This window comes from Dendrobium catenatum, unplaced genomic scaffold, assembly GCF_001605985.2.
Source record: "Dendrobium catenatum unplaced genomic scaffold, ASM160598v2 fragScaff_scaffold_621, whole genome shotgun sequence".
Taxonomy (NCBI): Eukaryota; Viridiplantae; Streptophyta; class Magnoliopsida; order Asparagales; family Orchidaceae; genus Dendrobium; species Dendrobium catenatum.
Window position 1 is genome coordinate 28,791,714 of NW_021319083.1, and position 21,065 is coordinate 28,812,778.

A 21,065-nucleotide genomic window follows, 5' to 3' on the forward strand; every position below is an offset into this window, starting at 1 on the left:
ACTTAACTTTTATTCCGTTTCTAACCATAGCGCGCCTGTATAGCCCAAAATATCACCCCTTTAAATGGAAAGTGACAAAAATACCCCCCACTTCTCCAAACTTCGATTTATTATTTCCCTTTTAACTCTAACCTGTATCTAAACTTTCAAGCTACCATTCCCGAAATACCCCTACTCCCCTCTCCTTCCACCGGCGCAAGAACATTTATCAGGCGAATTCTCCCGATAATTCGTGACCCACATTTCCCTTTGAAGCCCTTAGTTCCAGGAAAATTAAAATTTGCTTTTCTGTCGTTAAATTTTCTTGAAAATTTTCAAACAAAATTTTGACCCGTTCCCTTTCAGTCCCAATTGAAGCTATATTATTTTTGGAGATAGGATATCTGAGATGGCGGGAGAGAAAGCGAAGCTCCTCTGCAGCTTCGGCGGCGATTTCGTGAGTCAGCAGGGGAAGGCGTTCTACGTTGGGGGCAAGACCCGCTTGGTCTCAATGGATAGGTCGGCAAGCTTTCGAACGCTGCTCTCAAAGATGTCAGAGATCTGCGACGCTGATCCAGGGTTGATTGATCTCAGATTCCAGCTTCCGGATGTCGGTCTCGACTCCCGCCTGATTTCCATTGAGAATGACGACGACGTGCGGAATATGATGGAGGAGTTTGATTCTAACAGGAAAATTCCAATTTTTATGTTCATAGAAAAGACACAAAATACTGATGATGAGAATATCGCGGTCACCGAGGTTGGCATGCAGCCGCTGCAAGCTGCAGGCATGGATGCCGTGAGGTAGAAACTGTTGGATTTTTGTTTTTTTTTTCCCCCAAACCAAGCGACGTTTCGAGGTTTCAGTTTATTATTATTTTTTTTAATTTTCAAACAGTTGTTAAAACCGCTTGTGTGGGACGTGAACCCGTAAGTGAACTGAAGTTTTTTTTTTTTAAGTTCTGTGAAGAAGCTAAGTAATGCTCTTCTACTTCTTCCATTTTTTCTGCTTGAGTTTCCTTCTTCCATTTTTTTTTCCTGTTTTTTCTTGCTTCCATCATTGGTATCAAAGCCCGATTGGAGAATGACAATAAGTTCAAGTACCAATAATTTATAACCTCAATTGTCCATGTTTACGAGAAGAACTACAATCAATGAAGTATTCAAATGCGGGCGTTGTATCAATCTCAAGAGTTGTGGGAGATTATAGAGATTTGTTTTTAGTAGCCCGAAGTTGAGAGAGATTTGAATCAAAAACTTATTCACGAATTGAAAGAAAATGAGAAGAAAGATCATAATGTTATTTTCTTCATCTACCTAGCTGTAGATGAAATTATTTTTGAGCGGATCTCTACGGCGAAAATCATAAAGGAGGCTTAGGTTACACTAAATTATTCTTACAAAGGAGATAAAAAAGTAAAGTTGGTATGTTTACAAATCCTACGAACCCAATTTGATATGTTGCAGATGAATGAGTTGGAAAGTGTGGAAAAATACTTCAATCGAGTAATTGTCATTGTTAATCAATTGAAAATTGAATTGAGAATTTGTAGAAGATAAAATGATTATTGAGAAGATCCTACGAAACTTGACTAGAAAATTTGAAGTCACGGTGGTAGCCATAAAAAAGGCAAAGAACATAGAAAAAATGCATATTAAAGGGTTGGTTAGATATCTTCAATCAGATGAATTAAGATTGAAGCATTATGTTTCGACACCACTCGAGGAAGCTTTCCAAACTCAAGTGGCATTGCGTGGGAATTTCAGAGGTGGCCGTGGAAGAGGTTTTGACAGAGGAAGAGGCTATTTTGGTAGAGGAAGATGTTCTTTTGATACTAGAGGAAGAGATCGTGTTGGTAGAGGAGAACCTACACAAAGTATTGGACATTGCTTTAGAGGTAGAGGAAGAAGCAACCTTCCAATATCAAATGTCATTTTTGTAGAAGGTATGGGCACATTTATCAATTTTGTTAGAAGAGATAGAAGAATGAAGAGGCAAATGTAGATATGGTGCAAGAAAAGGAAATGAAGAAATGTGAAGACATAATGTTTCTTACACATAGTAAGGAGTTTGGCCTTCATTATCAGTGCAGTGGAGACATGATGTTACTTGGATATTGTGACAATGATTGAGCAAATGATCATGAGGAAAGAAAAAGCACAAGTGGATATGTTTTTTATATTGGTGATACAACATTCGCTTGAAGCACATAGAAGCAGAATGTTGTAGAATTATTTACATGTGAGGCAGAGTACATAGCAGCGGCTGCGACTTGTGATGCAATGTGATTGAAGAATTTGTTGAAGTAATTTTATGGAGAGATTGATGAAGCTACAAAAATTTATGTGGACAACAAGTCGGCGATCGTATTGACCAAAAATCTAGTAGAATATGACAAGAGTAAGCACATTAATGTGCATTACCATTTTATCGGAGATGTAATAAAAATGGGTCACATTAGCATAGAGCACTGCAGTACAGAGGATCAGGTAGTTGATTTGTTCACCAAAGCATTACCGACACTGAGGTTCATAAAGCTACTGAAGATGCTTGAGATGAAGAAAGTTTTGGTTTGAGGGAGAGATTGTTGGATTTTTTTTTTTCAAACCAAGCGACGTTTCAACATTTCAGTTTATTTTATTAATTTATTTTTAATTTTCAAACAGTTGTTAAAACTGCTTGTGTGGGATGTGAATTGTTAAGTGAACTGAAGTTTTTTTAAGTTCTGTGAAGAAGCAAAGTAGTTTTCTTCTACTTCTTCCATTTTTTTCTGCTTGAGTTCTCTTCTTTCAAATTTTTTGTTCTGTTTTTGCTTTCTTCCATCAGAAACAACAGTTATTGAAATGTAGATTTTGTTTTTTCTTGGTCTTCATGTGATGAAATTGTTTCTTCTTCTATCTTCCCAGAAAAAAAAAACGTCCATTGAGCTTGTTGTGGTTAGAAATCTGCAACTTATGAAACTGTGTTTCCCCGTGTGAAATATGTTAAATCCTCGTATTTTTTATTGATTAGTTATTGTATGGTAATTTTATAAAGATTTTTATTTCTTTTTTTTATCTCAAGTATATTCAGATGGAACTACATCAAATTCTAAGGCTGCAACTGAATCTAAGTTATTTATGCTATTTGTTCCTCACATAGCAGCTTCCATAATTTTTTCTATTCGAATATGTCCAGCAGTTCATTATTACTAATTTTCTACATATCTTGGTAGTTGCTTTTGGTGAGTAAGTCTGAAAGTTGATAAATTTAAACTGCCAAGACAAGAAAAAGTCTATTCTTTTCGTTAATATCTCCTTATGTCCTAGTTTTGTACAATGATTTTTGTTGTTTGTTTCTAAGAAAGTGCTTTACGATTTCATTGCTGCTTTTATATCATTGATAGTCTGTTATACTGTATGATTTCTGTGGCTGAAAATTTTCTCAAGCTTATTATGTTTTGTTTCAAATTATCCAAATCAAATTTCTCTTCCTACAAAAATCTATTTCATCTTTTCAGAGAAGTGGCACTAATTGCAGCTGAGGATCAACTTGATAGTCAGAATGGGCCTAGCAGTTCTGCAATATCTTCAAGAAGAGATTATGTCAGAAATTCATCTATTGGGCCAAGCATGTCAGTGGAGATTTTCCGACAAAACTCACAATCACTGGTGGTTGGTCAGGAATATGAAGATGTGCAGACATTCAGGAATTCACTGACAAGTGCAGCTATTGCTGCAAATTTTGAGCTTCATATGATTCGGTCAGATCAGCGCCGTGTCACTGCCAGGTATAACTGATTTCCTTTGCGTCTGTCCTTATGCTCTTTGTTTATGCCATGTGGAAGCTCCTTAGAAATTTATGTTTTGACTTTTGAAACATTGTTCAAGTTATCTTGTCTAATTTTATCAGCTTTCTTTAAATTTTCATTTAGGAAGCATGGAGAAGGTTAGTTTAATAAGTGATACATGGTTTATTTGTTAGAACCAAATGTGTGGGTTGTTGGGGTTGGGGAGGTGGAGAGCGGAGAGAGAGAGAGGCCCCGTATATACAACGGTCAAATTTATTTACTAAATTAATAATGATCTCAACTTGATTTACCATGTCAAATTCAAGTCCACTCAGAAGGCCATCATCAGGAGGTCTATTATAGTGAGACAAGAATAAGATTTAAGGTTAATCTGAAAATTCCCCTCAGTATGCTAATATGAAAAAAGTTTCCTATGAAAGATGCAGCAGATTATGATCCCTTGTGATGTTTATTACCTATGGAGTATTAGTGGAGTTCAATTGATTTGTCCTAATTAATATTGGAAGCTTAATGAGACTGTATTTTTCTGCAACCTTGCAAGCTTCATGAATGTGAATCATCTTGGCCTTTCCTTCAAGTTATGGGATGCTTTTTCTATAAAAACAACCTTGTTGATTTGACTCTACAATACAACAACAACAACATCAAGCCTTTATCCCACTACGTGGGGTCAGCTACATGAATCCTTTTTCTCCATTGTCCTATTAAAAGTCAAATTCTCGTTTAAATCTAATAGAGAAATATCATTTCTAATATTTTCTAACCAAGTCTTTTTAGGTCTGCCTCAACCTTTCTTAACATAAATCAAATCTAATACCTCTACTTTCTTAACCGGGTCATCGGAAGGCCGCCGTTTTATGTGACCAAACCATCTAAGGCGACTCTCTCTAATCTTATCTTCTACTGGAGCTACTCCAACCTTTTTTGAATATCATTTTCTAAGAAAAATATTTTTTTATCATCATCCTTAATACTTTGTTTAAAATTGCGCAACGAGAGGCGCGCCTTTGCGCAATTCTTCCCAAAGGCGCCTCGAGGCGCACGCAATTTAGAGTTTGAATGAGGCGTACGCCTCACCCTGTGTGAGGCGCGCCTCAATGGCGCAATTGCGCAATAATGGGTGAGGCGTACGCCTCACCCGTTGGCCCCACCCTACTTAAAATGACTCATTTTTTTCCCTACACTCGTTCGGCCCAGGCTTTTCCCGATAAAGCTCCGCCCGCAAGCTCCTGTTCGCGAAACAAAGCCCCTCCCGCATGGTCGGCCACCCTTCCCGCCGCCTCTCTCCGGCAAACTTGAAGTGTCCGGCCGCCTTGTAGGAGAAGTTCACAAACGATTTTAGGTATTTTTTTTTAGTTTTTGGTTAGATTTTTGAAGTGAAAAAAATTCTAAGGTTTTAGATTTTTTGAATTATTTTGTGTGATTTTCGATTCTTTCATTAGGGATCATGGTTATTTTGTGTGATTTTCGATTTTCATATATCATTTAGATGTTTTTGTTGTAAGGTACAATATTGCTATTATTTTCCTGCTAAAACCCTTATTTTTTCATTTACGCAATTCTGTGTCCGTGAGGCTTACGCCTCAGACCGCCTCGAGGCTTACGCCTCGCCTCACGGACAAAAACCGCCTCGAGGCTTATTTACGCAATTTAAAACCTTGCCTTAATACACTTCATTTGAACTAAATCCTTACTACTTATATATATTATTTGCTTGGCTAACTTATATATATATCTTTCTCCTTCCTTAGTATCTAATACATTATATAAATCGCTAAAATCTAAGGTCTTTGCATCGCATGTTGCTTTTCATAGATTCATTACGTGCCTCTTTATATATATCCCAATTATTAGAGTTTTTACAATTAAACTAATTTTTGTAATAAATCTTTTTATTTTTAATCTTATCTTGTACAATTGGATTCCACCATCAACTATTTTTACTATTATGAGCTTTTCCCTTTAAAACTCCAAGCACATCTTTTGTAATATTTTTAATATCACTAGCCACTTTTTCCCACATAGCATTAGCATCCTCATGCACATATAAAATCTTAAGAACTAAAATCGTACTTTCATAAATATTTTTATTAATATTCTTTAAAGATTATCGTTTTACTTTATTTTTTATTTTCTACCCCTTTATCTTAAAGTTCAAAACTAATTATCGATGTTTGGTACATAAATTTTCACTCGGAATAACTTTATAATCTTTGCAATTTAAAAGATCTAATTTTCTTAAAAGAAAATAGTCAATATGAGTTGTATTATTTTTTTTTTATAAGTGATGAAATGCTCATTCCTTTTCTTGAATAAGGTATTAGCAATTAAAAAATTATAAGTTAAACAAAAATCTAATATGGTCTTGCCACCTTCATTTGTCGTTCCAAACTCATGGCCACCATGAATGCTTTTAAAATCATCTACCTCTCTACCAACATGTTCATTTAAATCTCCTCTAATAAAAACTATTTCTTCAAGATGTATCCTTTATATTAATTCTTCTAAGTCATTACAAAAATTTAATTTTGAACTTATATCCAAACCTACTGCTTGAGGAACATAAGCACTTATCATATTAACAATCTTAGCATCAACAATAATCTTTAAAACTATAATTCTATCTCCAATTTTATTAATTTTTATAACATTGTCCTTCAAACTCTTATATATAATCACACTTACACCATTTCTAGTACGACTCCAACCGGAATACCAAAGTTTAAAACCTAAACTATCAATCTCCTTAGCCTTCTCTCCAACCCATTTAGTTTTCTAAATGCACATAATATTTAACTTCCTATGATTAATTTCATTAATATTCTTGTCTGGAAATCTATTTTTCAAGTTCCTATCCTAATTTTAGTTTTATGGACTAGCTTATTTGCCGATATCCATCCTTGATGTGGGACCCTTGCCTATTTAACACTGCACCCGGGTGCCGGTACAGCGGCTCTTGCACACTTGTCAAATTTGGGAGAGTCACTTTTCTGTGGTTTATCATTCATCATTCTGCACAAGATGAACAATTAATCGTTGCTCCCATCTGGAAACTTCTAGTCTTACCCTTTTAGGCATTTTTATGTGATCCTTTCATATTAACCTCTCTTGTTCGTGCCAAAAAGGTGTGCTAGCCCAAAGTGATACCTACAGGTACGTGGACTACAAACACCTAGTTGCTAAATTTAAAGGAGCACTTCTTAGAAAAAAAAGCTCTAATAAAAGGTAATTTACTTTAGAAATGAGTCAAACCTACCATGAAGATCCAATAAAAGGTAATTTAATTTAAAAATGAGTCAAACCCCCCTTGATCAAAATTTTGTTTTGATCTTTTAATTATTGGCTTTTTTGGTAAAGGAGTTTTGGGCAACTGTCTAATAATCTCGGTCTTGGATTTTTATGAATTTAGTAAGCTTATATCATGATATTAATATCGATTAAAAATGTATTGTATCCAACTTAGATTGGTGCAGTACTTAATTGAACAAAAAAAGTCCCACAAAATAATTGAAATAGGGCAAATAATTAGACTACATTTGATGAGGACATCGATCAGAGATCGGCATGTGTATCGTCGACGAAGTCGTAGACCGATGGCTACAATCCAGAGTCTTTACTTTTGATGTATTTTGTGTTTTATTTATTTTTCATTTCTATTTTCCAAGTTTACCCCTATGGGTAATGAGTCTCTATTGTAGCCCCGAGGGTATTTGTGTCTTTTTGATGTTTTTATTATTGAGGCATATATATTAAGGTCTCTTGGATTTGTATGGGTTAATGGTTTGATGAATGAAATTTTATCTTGTTTCTTAGTGATCTCTTTGTGAGTTCATGAGAGTGGTGAAGCCTAGGAGTGGCCAAAGAAATACCCAACAGTCCACTTAAGGGTGAGCTCTTGGTTTATTTTGTTTTTTATTTTATTTAGATTCTCCTTCCCCCGTCCTTTCCTCCCCATACCGCCGGCAACCCCCTCATCCTCCCTCCACCCAATGGCTCCCCCTCTTCCCTTTAACTCCCTGCCTGCCGCCTTCTCCCACTTCCCCACGCCGCCGGCCACTGAATCAAACCGGCGGCCGGCCTCCACCCCACAACTCCCTGCCATCCCCAAGCCCAACCCGCCGGCCACCTTGCTCCCAAAATTTGAAATTCAAATTCAAGGGCCTTAATTTCCTTTCCTAAATTAAATCCTAAGCAATTAAGAAATTTTCCTATTGATAATTCAATTAGTTAATTGAATTCAAAATCTTTTCTTTTGCTAGAAATCCATTTAGGAAACTTTCTAATTAAATCAAATTTGAAATTAAAATCAGATTTGATTTTAATCTTTGTTTATTCCCTTGAGGGCCCACATAATTAAAACAAATCCCTCTCCTCCCTCCTATATGATTGGCCTCCTGTATTAGACCTTTTTTCTCTCCAATTTAAGCTCCAATCACATTTAATTCTCCCCGTAATGCCCACATAAGCCGCCGGCCCCCATTGCCTTTTTGGATAAAATTTGAAATTCAAATTAATCTCTTCCCCCACCTTTGAAAATATGAATTTAATTTCAGATTTACTAGACGTCTAGACCCCTCTCTCACTCCTCCTCACCCAATCCTAGCCGTCCCTCTCTGTCTCTCCCTCTCCACCCTAATTCCCCTAGTGGGTGATTACACTCCCCCTCCTCCCTTCCACCACCGGTTCCTCCACCATCACACGACGAAGAAGCTCCTCTTAATTCATGGATGGCTGATCCGAAATTTGATCACGGATTTGCCTTCAATTCTCAAGGGCAAATCGGCATCATCCAATCACCTTTCTTCGACCTTGGGTTTGGATCCGAGAGCACTGTCAACGAATACGTCGATCGTATTCTCCTCCACCTAGAGGACGTAATCGACGATCAACGACCTATTAGAGAGTGGAAGATCACCTGACGACCACTCGTCTCTCCAACTCCGACTCCTCCAACGGCTAGCACCATAAGCATCGCTTGTCTCCTAGTGACGTCTCTAAGTTTTCTTGCAACCTTCTTCCGCTAAAAGAACCATTGTCATGAGTGCGAGTGAGGGATATCCAGGTGAACAATCTAATTGTTAAACTGTGGACTCTTGTTAATTTTGCCATAAGCTTTATTTATTTATGTGGTTGTTGTTTTGCAAGTATCCTAATAATCTCCATAGTAAGTGATTGCTATTACTTAATCTTCTCACAGATTGTTCTAAGGTCTAACTTGAAGAAACGTTAGTTTAAATTCAGCAAAGCAAAGTTCATATTTTGATTAATTTCCGTCACGCAATTCTTGTTAGCTACTTTGTTTCACATGAACATTGTTACATCTGTCTAGTAAGTAGTAAATATTGCTTTTGGGGTTAACAAAATTTTTAAGATGGATACAACATCTAGAAGTGCTAAATTAAATCATTCATTAAACATAATTAAATTTATCAGCTAAGCTTAATTAGATGAATTTAAACTAATTTATGATCAACTAAATTCATAAAAATGCATGAACGAGATTTTTTGTAGATTGACCCCTAGAATTCATTGAAACTTTTCCTACTTCAAAGTGGTGTAACTTGTGATTTTTTTTTGAATGATGCATTTTTAATCTCATTTGCAGGTGTGCTGCAGAAGGTTGCATATGGCGTGTTCATGCATCAAAACTCCCTCATGTAAGCATATTCCGGATAAGAACCCTGACCCCTGAGCACTCCTGCATTAGATCGGAAGATGGTGGACATCGACAAGCTACGGCAAAATGGATTGCCAATTGCATTAGAGACAAGCTCAGGAATAATCTGAACTATAGGCCAAGGGAGATTCTAAATGATATACACAGGGAATATGGAGTTCTTATCACATACAAACGAGCTTTTCTCGGTCGAGAGAAGGCTCTTGAAGAGCTACGTGCAGAACCAGCTAGGAATTTGAGTCCCATTGAACATGACTATGAGTCTATGATCGATAGCAGCCATTCAGATGCTTCAGCTTGGGGCGAGATCCATGATCCTCCAAGAAAGAGACTGGTTATAAGGGTTCGAGATAATAAGGAAGTGCGAGCACTGCACTGCACCAGGTGCAATGAAATTGGGCATAACAGGAGAACTTGTATTGTGCAGGAACCAACGCAAGGCTAGGCATTGCCTTATGATTGTTCTCACAGTCCTTTTCCATCATGTGGTTACTGCATTGAGCACTGGATAGATTTATGGTTATGGCAGTTCTTCCCTGATCCCTTAGTTTTTGGTAAGTGGTCATGCCTATGCATATTTGAACTGACGGATGAAAAGTTTTTAGCATTCCTTTTCCCTGTATTAGTTTTCAAGTTTTTCTGAGGAAATCTAAGTTGTCATGCTGCCTATGATGTACATATTAAGAGACTTATCTAGAAATTATATATATGAGAATGCAGAATTTTGTCAGCTCTCAGATTTGTATTTTCTCAATAACATAAAATTTATAAGCCTTTTGCAACTCAGGAGTTTCAATATAGTAACTTGCTCCTGCTTGTTCTATAGCAATGTTTTGATTTTGATCAAGATGACCTCTGCAGTCTAAGCTGTGTTGTTCTTACTATTAATCTGTAAGATTTTGGAAATTAACTTCAACTTCCAGATTGGACTCAGCTCAGGCTTTCAAGGCAAACCGATTCATGCTCAAACTTCCACATTTGGCTTAAAGAATTTTGACTGTAGTTATAGCTCTAATTCTGGAAATTTATGTTGGAGTCCATATAGTTATCCTAAGGTCCTTCACAGCCTCTGAGTTTATCCTTTTGGTCTTATTTGTGATTGTGGCCTCCGCCCGATTGTTTGCTTTTCTTTTTCGGGGGGAGTTGTAACGCATTAAGTTCCGGGGTAAATTTTGGAAGGCAGATGGGCTTGTAGATAAGACACTACCCAGAGATTTCACCCTCATTTTGCGAGGACTTTATAATCTGAGTTCTGGTTTCCTATAGGCGCAAGCCCCTATAGTTAATTACCCCTCCCAATCATGAGAGAGAACTTTCAATTAAGGCTAGTCATCAATCATATACGTAGATAATACGTGTTATCTATCATATAGTAATAGCATAGGTTTGGATTTGGGAATTTGAAAAGTTTGATATTTAAAATAAAAATTTCACTACCTTGCATATAAAGCGAATGGTGTAGGAATAGATGATAGACCCGATCAAGATCCCATGGTTCCGTCGTCCTGGGCCATCGTGAACCCTGGTCTACATAGTTAGAGGAGGTAGTCGACCCAACCTGACAGAAGGATCATTGTCGGCAGTCATGGGTTGCTTTGTCTACGGAGACCTTGTAGACCTGGGGTGAATGTTTGTCTAAGGGGATAAATTTAAATCCACCTTAGCTAACAGATGACTTTGTGCCCTATCGATCATATCCTATTGATTCATATGTCAAGGATTTGATGCCACTAATAAGCGTATTGGCTATTACTTGTGTTCAAACACAAGGTGGATTGACCAAGTATTTCCCTATTTCGGTTGGGTTACATCAAGGATCAGCCTTAAGCCCATATCTTTTTGCTTTAGTCATGGATGTTCTCACTAGACATTTGCAAGAGGATGTACCTTGGTGTATGCTTTTTGCTGATGATATTCTTCTTGTTGATAAGACTAGAGAGGGAGTTGAAAGTAAAATTGAATTATGGAGGTCAACCTGAGTGTAAATGCTTTAGTTTGAGTAAATCTAAAATTGAATATATGGAGTGTAATTTTAGTAGCAATAGACCTAGTGAGGGTGGTTTGGTCACATAAAACGGCGGCCTTGCGATGACCCGGTTAGGAGAGTAGAGGTATTAGATTTGACTTATGTTAAGAAAGGTAGGGGTAGACCTAAAAAGACTTGGTTAGAAAATATTAGGAATGACCTTTCTTTATTAGATTTAAACGAGAATTTTACTTTTAATAGGACACCATGGAGAAAAAGGATTCATGTAGCCGACCCCACGTAGTGGGATAAAGGCTTGATGTTGTTGTTGTTGTTGTTGTTGTTGTAATAAGCGTATTGGCTCTGACCATAACCGGTATTTCATGGTGCCATTTGGCGACAAAACTGCCGGTTAGAAGACACGTACCACGTCCTTATTGGTAGGAAATTATTTGAGAATGAATCATAGTGATATTTTCAACTAGGCATTTGGCTCTATGTGAGCTGAAGTTATATTCGAATTTATCCACCTTGATAAACTATTGCGGAGGGTAGATGAATTTTGCTTTAAGTGTTTGATAGTTTGATTTCAATTTTAAATATTTTGAAATTTAGGATTTTTGGGATTTTGGATTTTAAAGTAGTTGAGTGGCATTTGAAGTATTTGAAGTTAACCCCTCCGGTTGAGATCAACATTCAACACGGCCATCATCGGGGTGTTTGGGGTCATTTCCATTTGAAAATATTTGCATTTTGTAGATAAACCTTGTCGACTCTATTGAGTTATCAATAGATGATCGGGTTTCATAGGTTTTATGCATTTATTAGTGAATTCTCTTTATTATAGATCTTGAATCCTAATATGAATATATTAAAAAAAATATATCGGTCTCCACAACCGTATATTTATTTGATGGTTCGAACCCTGTCGACTCCTATTAATCTGCATATAAGGATCGGGTTCGATAGTAGAAGGAGGTACAAACCACGATCGAAAGACTTCAAAAAATTCTTCCTAAGTAATCAGAGAATTTAACTTATCTTGAAATTTATTTCTTCCTGCTGGCCCGTCCACCAGCTCTCAGCATCACCATCTAACAGAAAAACAGCTAACGGTACCTTCCTGTCCGAAGGACACTGTATACCGTCAAAGGTCTTTTCCAGCCTCCTTAACCACTCCTCAGCTGCTCTGGGCTCAACAGTGCCCTTAAACCCCGGAGGCTTTAATCTCAGAAACATCTGCAGATGTCTATCCACATCCTCAGATCGAACAGAAGAGGCTATATTCTGAGTCTCGCTCATCATCTGAGCAACTAGTGTAGCAAACTGAGAAACTGTATCAGAACAAATCACTAAGGCAGTACTGTTCACAGGAGCTGCCTGACTAGCACTCTGCCCGTCAGTCATATCTAGGTCTGGCGGATCCATAATCACACAGAAAACTAGGCATATAAAACACCACAATAAAAATCCAGACAAACCAGAACTATCCCGACAGACTTACAGATCAATTTCTATAGCTCTGTCGTATAATCCAAGTTCCAAAACTATTGCTCTGATACCACTAAACTTTGTCACTACCCAACCCGACCGGGACACATCCCGCTCGCATCGGGTCGCGACGGCACTTGAAATCCAGGATCTAGTTTTGGGACTTGCTTCAGAACTTTCTTCCAAACATACAAACCAAATCGAAACACAAAGCTACTATTACTTCCAAATATACATAATAGATCATCTATATTTTCTTTCATCAAAATAATCATGTACAATACAGGTCATGGCTTACAAACAGAAAGAACATAACAGAAAAGCCATGACTCTACAAAAAGTTAAAAGTACAAAATACATAATCACTGATCAGACACTGAACGGCTAATCCAAGACTTCATTCCCTTTCCCAGCCTGAAAACCATGCAGAAAACAAGGATGAGCTAACAGCTCAGCAAGACTACACTCACCAATCCAAATCTCCAGAAATTTACATCAGAAAACACATCAGAAACAGTTATTCAAATAGCCGTAGAGAAATCAGATAATCGTACAGAAATCAGAATATCAGACAGAATTCATATAATCAGACAAAACAGATACTTGAATTCAAATCAGAGTGCAGAACAGATCTTATAAAACTTTCAAATCACAGAACGTATTGGATCGTACAAATCAGAATTTAAATCAGATAAAATCACATTTTAGATAACACATTTCACATATCACATATCAGATATCCCTGACCCTGACAGAATCTCGATGGATTCTGACCCCTTATGCCTCCCTTCTCTGATACTGACAGAATTTCAGATTCTGGCCCCTTATGTCTCCCTTTGTGCTTATAGCACCAGAACAGAACAGATATACAAAATTTTCAGAACAGAACTGATTCTCAGATTTCCCGGACCCAGACAACGGAATCACAAGGGATTTCGGCCCCTTATAACTCCCTTCTGATATCACAGCACATCAAAACATTCAAATCAGAAAATCAGAGTACATCAGAAAATCGTCAGCGGCATAACGGCAGTATACGGAATTTACACAAAATTTACATATTCAGAAATTTATCAAATTATCACAGAATATACACAACAACATTATAAGACTTTCATTGTACTGAAGCAACATTTTTCAACATCCTGATAATTCACAATTCAATCAAAACACCGCAGAATTCAAAATACCCGGTAAAAATCTTCCAGAAAATACTCAAAACGTGCATAATAATCATCTCAGAAACATATCAAAAGTTATGCGGTAAAACTTTCGTCAGTGCGAAATAAAACCAAATATTCGCTAACGAAAATGAAATTCAAAACATAAAAGTTGTCAAAAATCTCATTTCTGAAAATTGAGAAAGGCGGAATGTGCATTACCTCGAGTCGGTCAACTTTCTCAACTGCAGCTACGGACGGAAACGGACAGAAGTCGCCCAAAAATCACTTTTCTTCCTTTTTCCTTCGATTTTCTCTCTCCTGACTTTTTCTCTCTCTTCAAAACGATCTCATTCCATATATATCCATCCAGATCGTCCCGGGACGATTTTCTCTCGGGAGTCATTTTCGTCCAGACGAATCCCAATTCGTCCTGGGACAAACTTCTATGCTAGAATTTTCTTCACAACCTGTACCGATCGTTGGACGATCTTGGAAGGAAAACCACTTTTAGAACACATTATGCGTATGATGAGTTTCCTACAGCAACTCATGGAAGCTTATTTTTGTTGTACCCCTTTTGGCATTATGCTTGTGGATAACATTTAGTGTGTATGTCGTGTCTCTCACAAGGACCATCTACTCTTGCTTGTAGGGAGCTAATATATTTGCTTAGCATGGAAGTTTATTTTTGTTGTACCCCTTTTGACATTCTGCTTGTGGATAACATTTAGTGTGTATGTCGAGTCTCTCACAAGGACCATCTACTCTTGCTTGTAGGGAGCTAGTATATTTGCTTAGCATTGGATTATTTCTGGTTGTAGGAGTGTTATAAAATTCACTGCATGTTGTTGATTGCCACCTATAAGTATATTGTTCTGCATTAGAAAGTTTCTTCTGTCATTTCTTATGAATGACACCTCACATAAGTATCCATATGCATTGGAAACTCGTCATATCTGGAGCATATCCCCTTCGTGCACATTAGCCAGCAAATCATTGCATTGTTTAGAAGCCTATCATGCTTATATGTTTTAACTTTTCGTGCTTATAGATAACCGCTATATTCATCTACGAGCTGGTTGCCATTGATTGGAAGGAAGCTTTGCTATTCATCTCACGTTCTTCACATATTCTTTGTAAATAGGGCATCCATGGTTGAGATGAATAACATGAACTCATGCTATATACTCCCTTTAGGTTGATCGTATACGATGAATTTGATATCATTTGTTGATTAGAATATGCACTTCCATTGATGTGATCACTTCTTAATGTTCCATTAGAAGTCTTGCATTGTTAATTACAAGCATATCATTGTATTCTCCCCATGATCCTTGCTTGCATGGTTAATCTTATCATCTTGACAAATTACAAGTCCCATTTTAAGTATTGAATTACATTCCATGTTGTGCCTTCAATGTTCAAGTACTTCAATTTATTGCTATTTGTATGTGACAAGTTCAAAGCTTATGTATTCCATTCAATTCTTTGGTTGCCTTGTAAAGTTCAAGTATGAGTCCAACTTGAGCTCATGCCCACAACACTTGGTTTATTTGAATATGAGTTCTCTTGCACTTAGTTCGTTTGATTTCAACTCGAGTTCATGTACATCCTTAGTTCAGGCTCATAATGAGCCTCTTCCATTCATTCAAGTCTCTTGTACTTCGAATTTTGTCCAAGTTCAATATAAGTTCGAGCTTGAGTTCATATTCTTTGGTTTAAGCTTAAGCTTTTGAATTTAGTTTGAGTTCTAATTTGAGTAGATCACTTATTTATTTGTTGGCTTAAGTTCAAGTTCCAAGTCTAGTTCAAGTTCAAATGCATGTCCTTTTTGAGTTCAATCAGGTCCAAGTCCAGTCTTACGTTTACCCGAAATTTCGGCAGCCTTCCAGCGCCTTTCTCATTTAGGGGAAAACTACGGAAAACTGGATCTTCCCACCACGCTAAGAAAAGTGTATATGATAGGTGTCCTCGGACTAGGACACTGCGGCCGTATTTTCTTCGTCGTCCACCACACTAAGAAAAACGTATATGGGTCTTCGGTACCTGTTGCAAAAAAAAAAAAAGTTTGTTTCCCAGCAAGCGGGTACTTATGGGTATCCCTACTTTGTCATACATATCGCACCAGGTTCCCATCCCACCACGTTAAGAAAAGCGTGTATATGCAGTTTTTCGGTGCGCCACGAACACTAAAGAAGGAATTTTAGGTGATCACCCGATTCTTTGAGAGCATCGTGATGAACTTCCTCCCACCACGCTAAGAAAAGCGTGTATAGTTGATCGTTTTGTCGTGTTGCAAGCGTCGAAAGCGAGTTCTTGGAGTTTTATGATTTAGGAGTTTATACCTTGGCAACGTAGGTGGGATGACAATGAAAATGTACAAAAATATTTCCCACATCATTTTTCTTTTCTTTTCTCTTTTTTTTTTTTTTTGGAAACTCTCTCCTTTCTCTTTTTTTTTTTTTTGGGAACTCATCTCTTTCTTTTTATTTTTGGAAGTATACACTTGTATATATACACATATTCATATATGTATATGCATACATATCAAAAATCAGCAGGTTAGGACATGCATAACTAGCTAAAAAAATGTTAAATACATCATTTAATAATGATAACTAATGCATTCAATCAAGAACTCAATGAAATAGAGAATTACTCCGTTTCTTTTTTTTTTTTTTTTTTTTTTTTTTTTTTTTTTTTTTGAAATGGGCTTTTGCAGGCTTGAAGTAAAAATGGTGGTTGAAATATTAAGTGGATCATCTGAGATGAAGTAGGCTAGGAGGATTTGTGAGTGGATAGATTTTGTTAAGCTGTTTTAAAGATGGGCTTGAGTTGAAGTTGTGTGGACTGTTGTTGGGCTGAAATCTGGAGTGACGTATGAATCGGGTATAGGAGGAAAAGGGTAGGCTGAACTGCTGTATGTTTGTGAGCTCCATTTTCTTCTCTTTTTTTTTTTATTTTTATTTCCCCCTCTCCTTCTCTATCTGGATCTCAATCTTCAAGAATTCAACCGTCTTTTTGCAAATCCGACACTTCTTGCTTTTCTAAATCATGATTGATACGTCATGCAAAATTAGCTTGATCGGGCACGAATCTCGAGGCAAAAGCTAGTTGGAAACTTCAAAAATTAATTCCGAGAGCACCCGAACTCTGATTTCAGCAAGCTTATAGTCGAACTGAGCGTCTCGGAAATACAGAGACCAACATCTGAGGCCTTCACCTTCAGTTGAGGCCCTCACCTTCGCCAGAGGCCCTCATCTTCGCCAAAGGCTCTCTCCTCTGCTAGACTACCACCTTACGCCATTGTTTTGTCAGAACACCATTTGAGGCCTGGACTTTTGCTGGGCCACTACCTGACGTCCAGAGTTCTACCAAAGTACCGCCCTACTACAACGGTCTTTCAGACCCCAGTCTCCTACCGACTACGGTCCTTCAGGCCTTCGTCACCTACTATGTTCTTTCCGACCTCCATCAACAGACAACGGTCTTTCTGACCCCGGTCTTCTGCTAACTACGGTCCTTCCGACCAGACAAACATGTATATGTAATTCCTACTATGTAATGCAATATGCATGATGTACATTTGTTACATCAATCCAAGGCCTTCTCCCAAGGAAGAGCCTCATTTGTAACAACTACAAATACTAGTGGATTCATTCAAACTGGGCCAGGCCCCGTGGTTTTTCCCCCTTTTAAGGGGTTTTCCACGTAAAAACTCTGGTGTCTCTTATGAATGTTTCACCCCCTCACTTATCTGCTTGTGTGTTGGATCTTTGTACAATGCTAAGACATTAAACCATATATATTTCTCTACCGCCGTGAATATTCCAGGACGCAACAATGATGTTTATCAGAAATTTCATGATCTGCTTTATGCCTAATAATTTCAAGCTGTAATGTTTCAACCTTCCCCTTAAGCCATATTACTTCAGATTCTGTGTCATCTAGCATAGACTTGCTCTTCTACCTGCTTTATCAAAGAAGCAAGAGGATCCTACACCAATACTTTCAGAGTGTTTTACTTCCTCCAAGCTAGATTCTAACGACTCAGCTTTCCTTGCATCTGTTAGTTCAATCTTGAGCCCTTCAGCGAAGGCTTCCATCTCAACCAACATTTCTCAGCTAGCTTTGCCTTTTCAAGTTCAAGCTTTAAGGATTCAACTTCTAAACCCAACTACTTGATCAGCTCTGCTGTTTCATTGGACTTGCTTTCAAGCTTCGAGCTAAGGATCGCAAGCGATTGATTTCTCCAGCAAGAATCTCCACCTTCTCTCATTGCTTTGGATCCGGTGTCGCCTAGACTAACAGTGTCATATACTATATCGAATCTTCCTGTCAGCTCGTTCAAGTTTTCCCTGTTATAGTTGAGATTGCTAAAGCAGCTCCCAAATTCTTCAATAGCTCCAACTTACTCGTGCTTAAAGTGGCAGCAACTCTTGATGCCACATAAACATGCTTTGTCGGCTAAATCACCAAAGATCCAACTCCACCTGCTCCGCCTAATAGAAGAATAGATTTACCAGCAGAGAACCCAGCTATCTCCAAGCCTTCGTGTGCCGCTCAATAGCTAGATGTATTCTAGTAGCTAATGTAAAGTCCAGATTATTGGGCTTTATGGCCAGTAATTTCTCTTTAACAGCAATTTATTCCGTAAGTAATCCAAGCTGCTTATAATTGAAGCTTTCTCATTGATATCTCCAAATACTTCATCTCCTTCCATAGATAGCTGTTCTGTACTTATTGGATGTGCTCCAACTGCGTTGCTGTAAGCGTTATCTGCCTTGGATCTTTCCTTCTTGCTGTAACTTGCTGAATAGGATTTGTTTCCTGTGGCTAGACGAACAGGAAAGTGGAAGGCTGGTCTTTAGATTTCGAAGACAAGCCAAAGCCAGCTTGTGATGTGCAGGATTGATAAGACAAAACGAAGTAATATTAATAGCATTAAATTTCTGATCTGACTTCTTTCTCTATATGGCAGATATTGTATATTAAAATTTTATTAAGCTATGAGCTCTATTCATGATATGTCATTGCGCATTAATTAGAAATGGTAGAGCTCCGTAAAACAAATCAAAATCTCCTCAATTTACGTTCTATTTTCTTGATTTTTGTGCCGATTATCTCATTTTGCATGTCGAATTCATCAAATATCAAAATAACAAATTGATAGTGCATTTAATATATTGTCGATGTTCCCGTCGCAAAGACGCAGTCCGTTTTATGATCAGACGTCGTTTGAGCAACGTCAAGACTAATTTTTCTCGAAATGCTTGCTGATTATCCCGTTTTGCATGTCAATTTTGTCAAATATCAAAATTAAACAAATTAACAATGGATTTAGGGTATTTTAGACGTTTTGGTCGCAATAACGCAGTCTGTTTCGTGATTGGACGTCTTTTGGGTGTCGCCGAGGCCTAATTTCCTCAAAATGCGTGTTGTCATTTTGGAATTGCCTCGATTTGTGCGGACAACCTCATTCGAACAAATTGACAGTGCATTTAGAGTATTGACGATGTTCCGGACACAATAATGAAGTCTGTCTGTCGATCCGCCTTGTTTTATCAGCCTCGAGCTTTAAGTTTGGGTGTCGGTCATCCTTTTTGACCTATCTCATCTAGCTCGATTGCGAGAGGTCTCGATCTAGCAGAATTTGATGTTCTGACCACAATGTCGCCGTCCGTTTGGCAATCAGAGGTCATTTCACCCTTCAAATGACGTGTGGCGTCAAGGCGCTTGTCGCTTTATTTGCCAGTTTGGATTCTTTCTCGCGTGGTATGAGGTATAGGGGTCAACCGTGATCAACTTCTAATCACTCTAACCAAATATTCCACAATGATGCTTTCTCAAATATGGCCTATAGGAACCCACAACCTCCAAAAGACTAGCATAAATATGAGGAATATGCCCACTTCATCTAGAAGAAAATTGACCATTTATTTATGATTCTTGATAGAAGATTAAAATAATATCATCCATGTATATATTACTAGAGGGCTAACAATAAATGAAATGGCTGAAAATTCATTTTCCTACAACTAAAATCTTAAAATTAAAGTTTTTAGCATAAATCAAAACCATCCATCCTATGTGTCATTTTCAATAATTGTTGTTTATTCATATATTTTTAGTAATATTTTATTCAATGATTTCCTTAATTCTAAGACTTGAGCAACACAGTTCCCTACAACAATATATTTCGCTTCAGCAGTGGATAATACTACTTAATTGCTTTCTACTAGACAAGGAAACTAGTGATTGACCTATGAATTGATAGGTTCCTGAGGTGTTTTTCTATCTATGGCTTGACGAAGTGGTCGGGCGATGATGGTCTAAGGATGAAGGTTGGACCACATCGATCCGAAGATGGTGGTTTGACAATGGTGGTTCGATGATTTAGGTCTGGTGGTGGTTATCCGAAGGCAGTGGTCTGACAACATGTTCTGCAATGATGGTTTGATGAGGGTGATGGCCACATGGTAATAGTTCAATGATTTTAGTTTGATGGTGATTGTCTAAAGGCAATGGTCCAACAACGAAGGTTCAAGGATGATGGTTTTATTACTAAGGGAATTTCTGATGAAATTTTTCCTCGGAAAATTCATACAGTAAATAATGATTCTGTTGTTGTAAAATTTCTTATAAATCTAACTTATTTCTTGTCATAATAGTACTAAAATTCCGTCGAAAAACTGCCACGTCAACTAATTACTAAGGGAATTTTTGATGAAATTTTTCCTCAGGAAATTCATACAGTAAATAATGATTTTCTTGTTGTAAAATTTCTTATAAATCTAACTTATTTCTTGTCATAATAGTACTAAAATTCCGTCGAAAAACTGCCACGTCAACTAATTACTAAGGGAATTTTTGATGAAATTTTTCCTCAGGAAATTCATACAGTAAATAATGATTTTCTTGTTGTAAAATTTCTTATAAATCTAACTTATTTCTTGTCATAATAGTAATTTATTGTCATATATATATATATATATATA

At 37.4% G+C, this 21,065-nt stretch overlaps 1 protein-coding gene across 1 annotated transcript; it reads left to right on the top strand.

Moving 5' to 3' along the window:
* Nucleotides 1-230: 230 nt before the first annotated feature.
* LOC110105002 lies at nucleotides 231-10,229 on the top strand. The gene is made up of 3 exons (XM_020834339.2): nucleotides 231-783; nucleotides 3,480-3,749; nucleotides 9,376-10,229. Exons 1-3 carry the CDS (start codon nucleotides 389-391, stop codon nucleotides 9,890-9,892), a joined length of 1,182 nt encoding a protein of 393 aa, XP_020689998.1. The 5' UTR covers nucleotides 231-388; the 3' UTR covers nucleotides 9,893-10,229.
* Nucleotides 10,230-21,065: the final 10,836 nt, after the last annotated feature.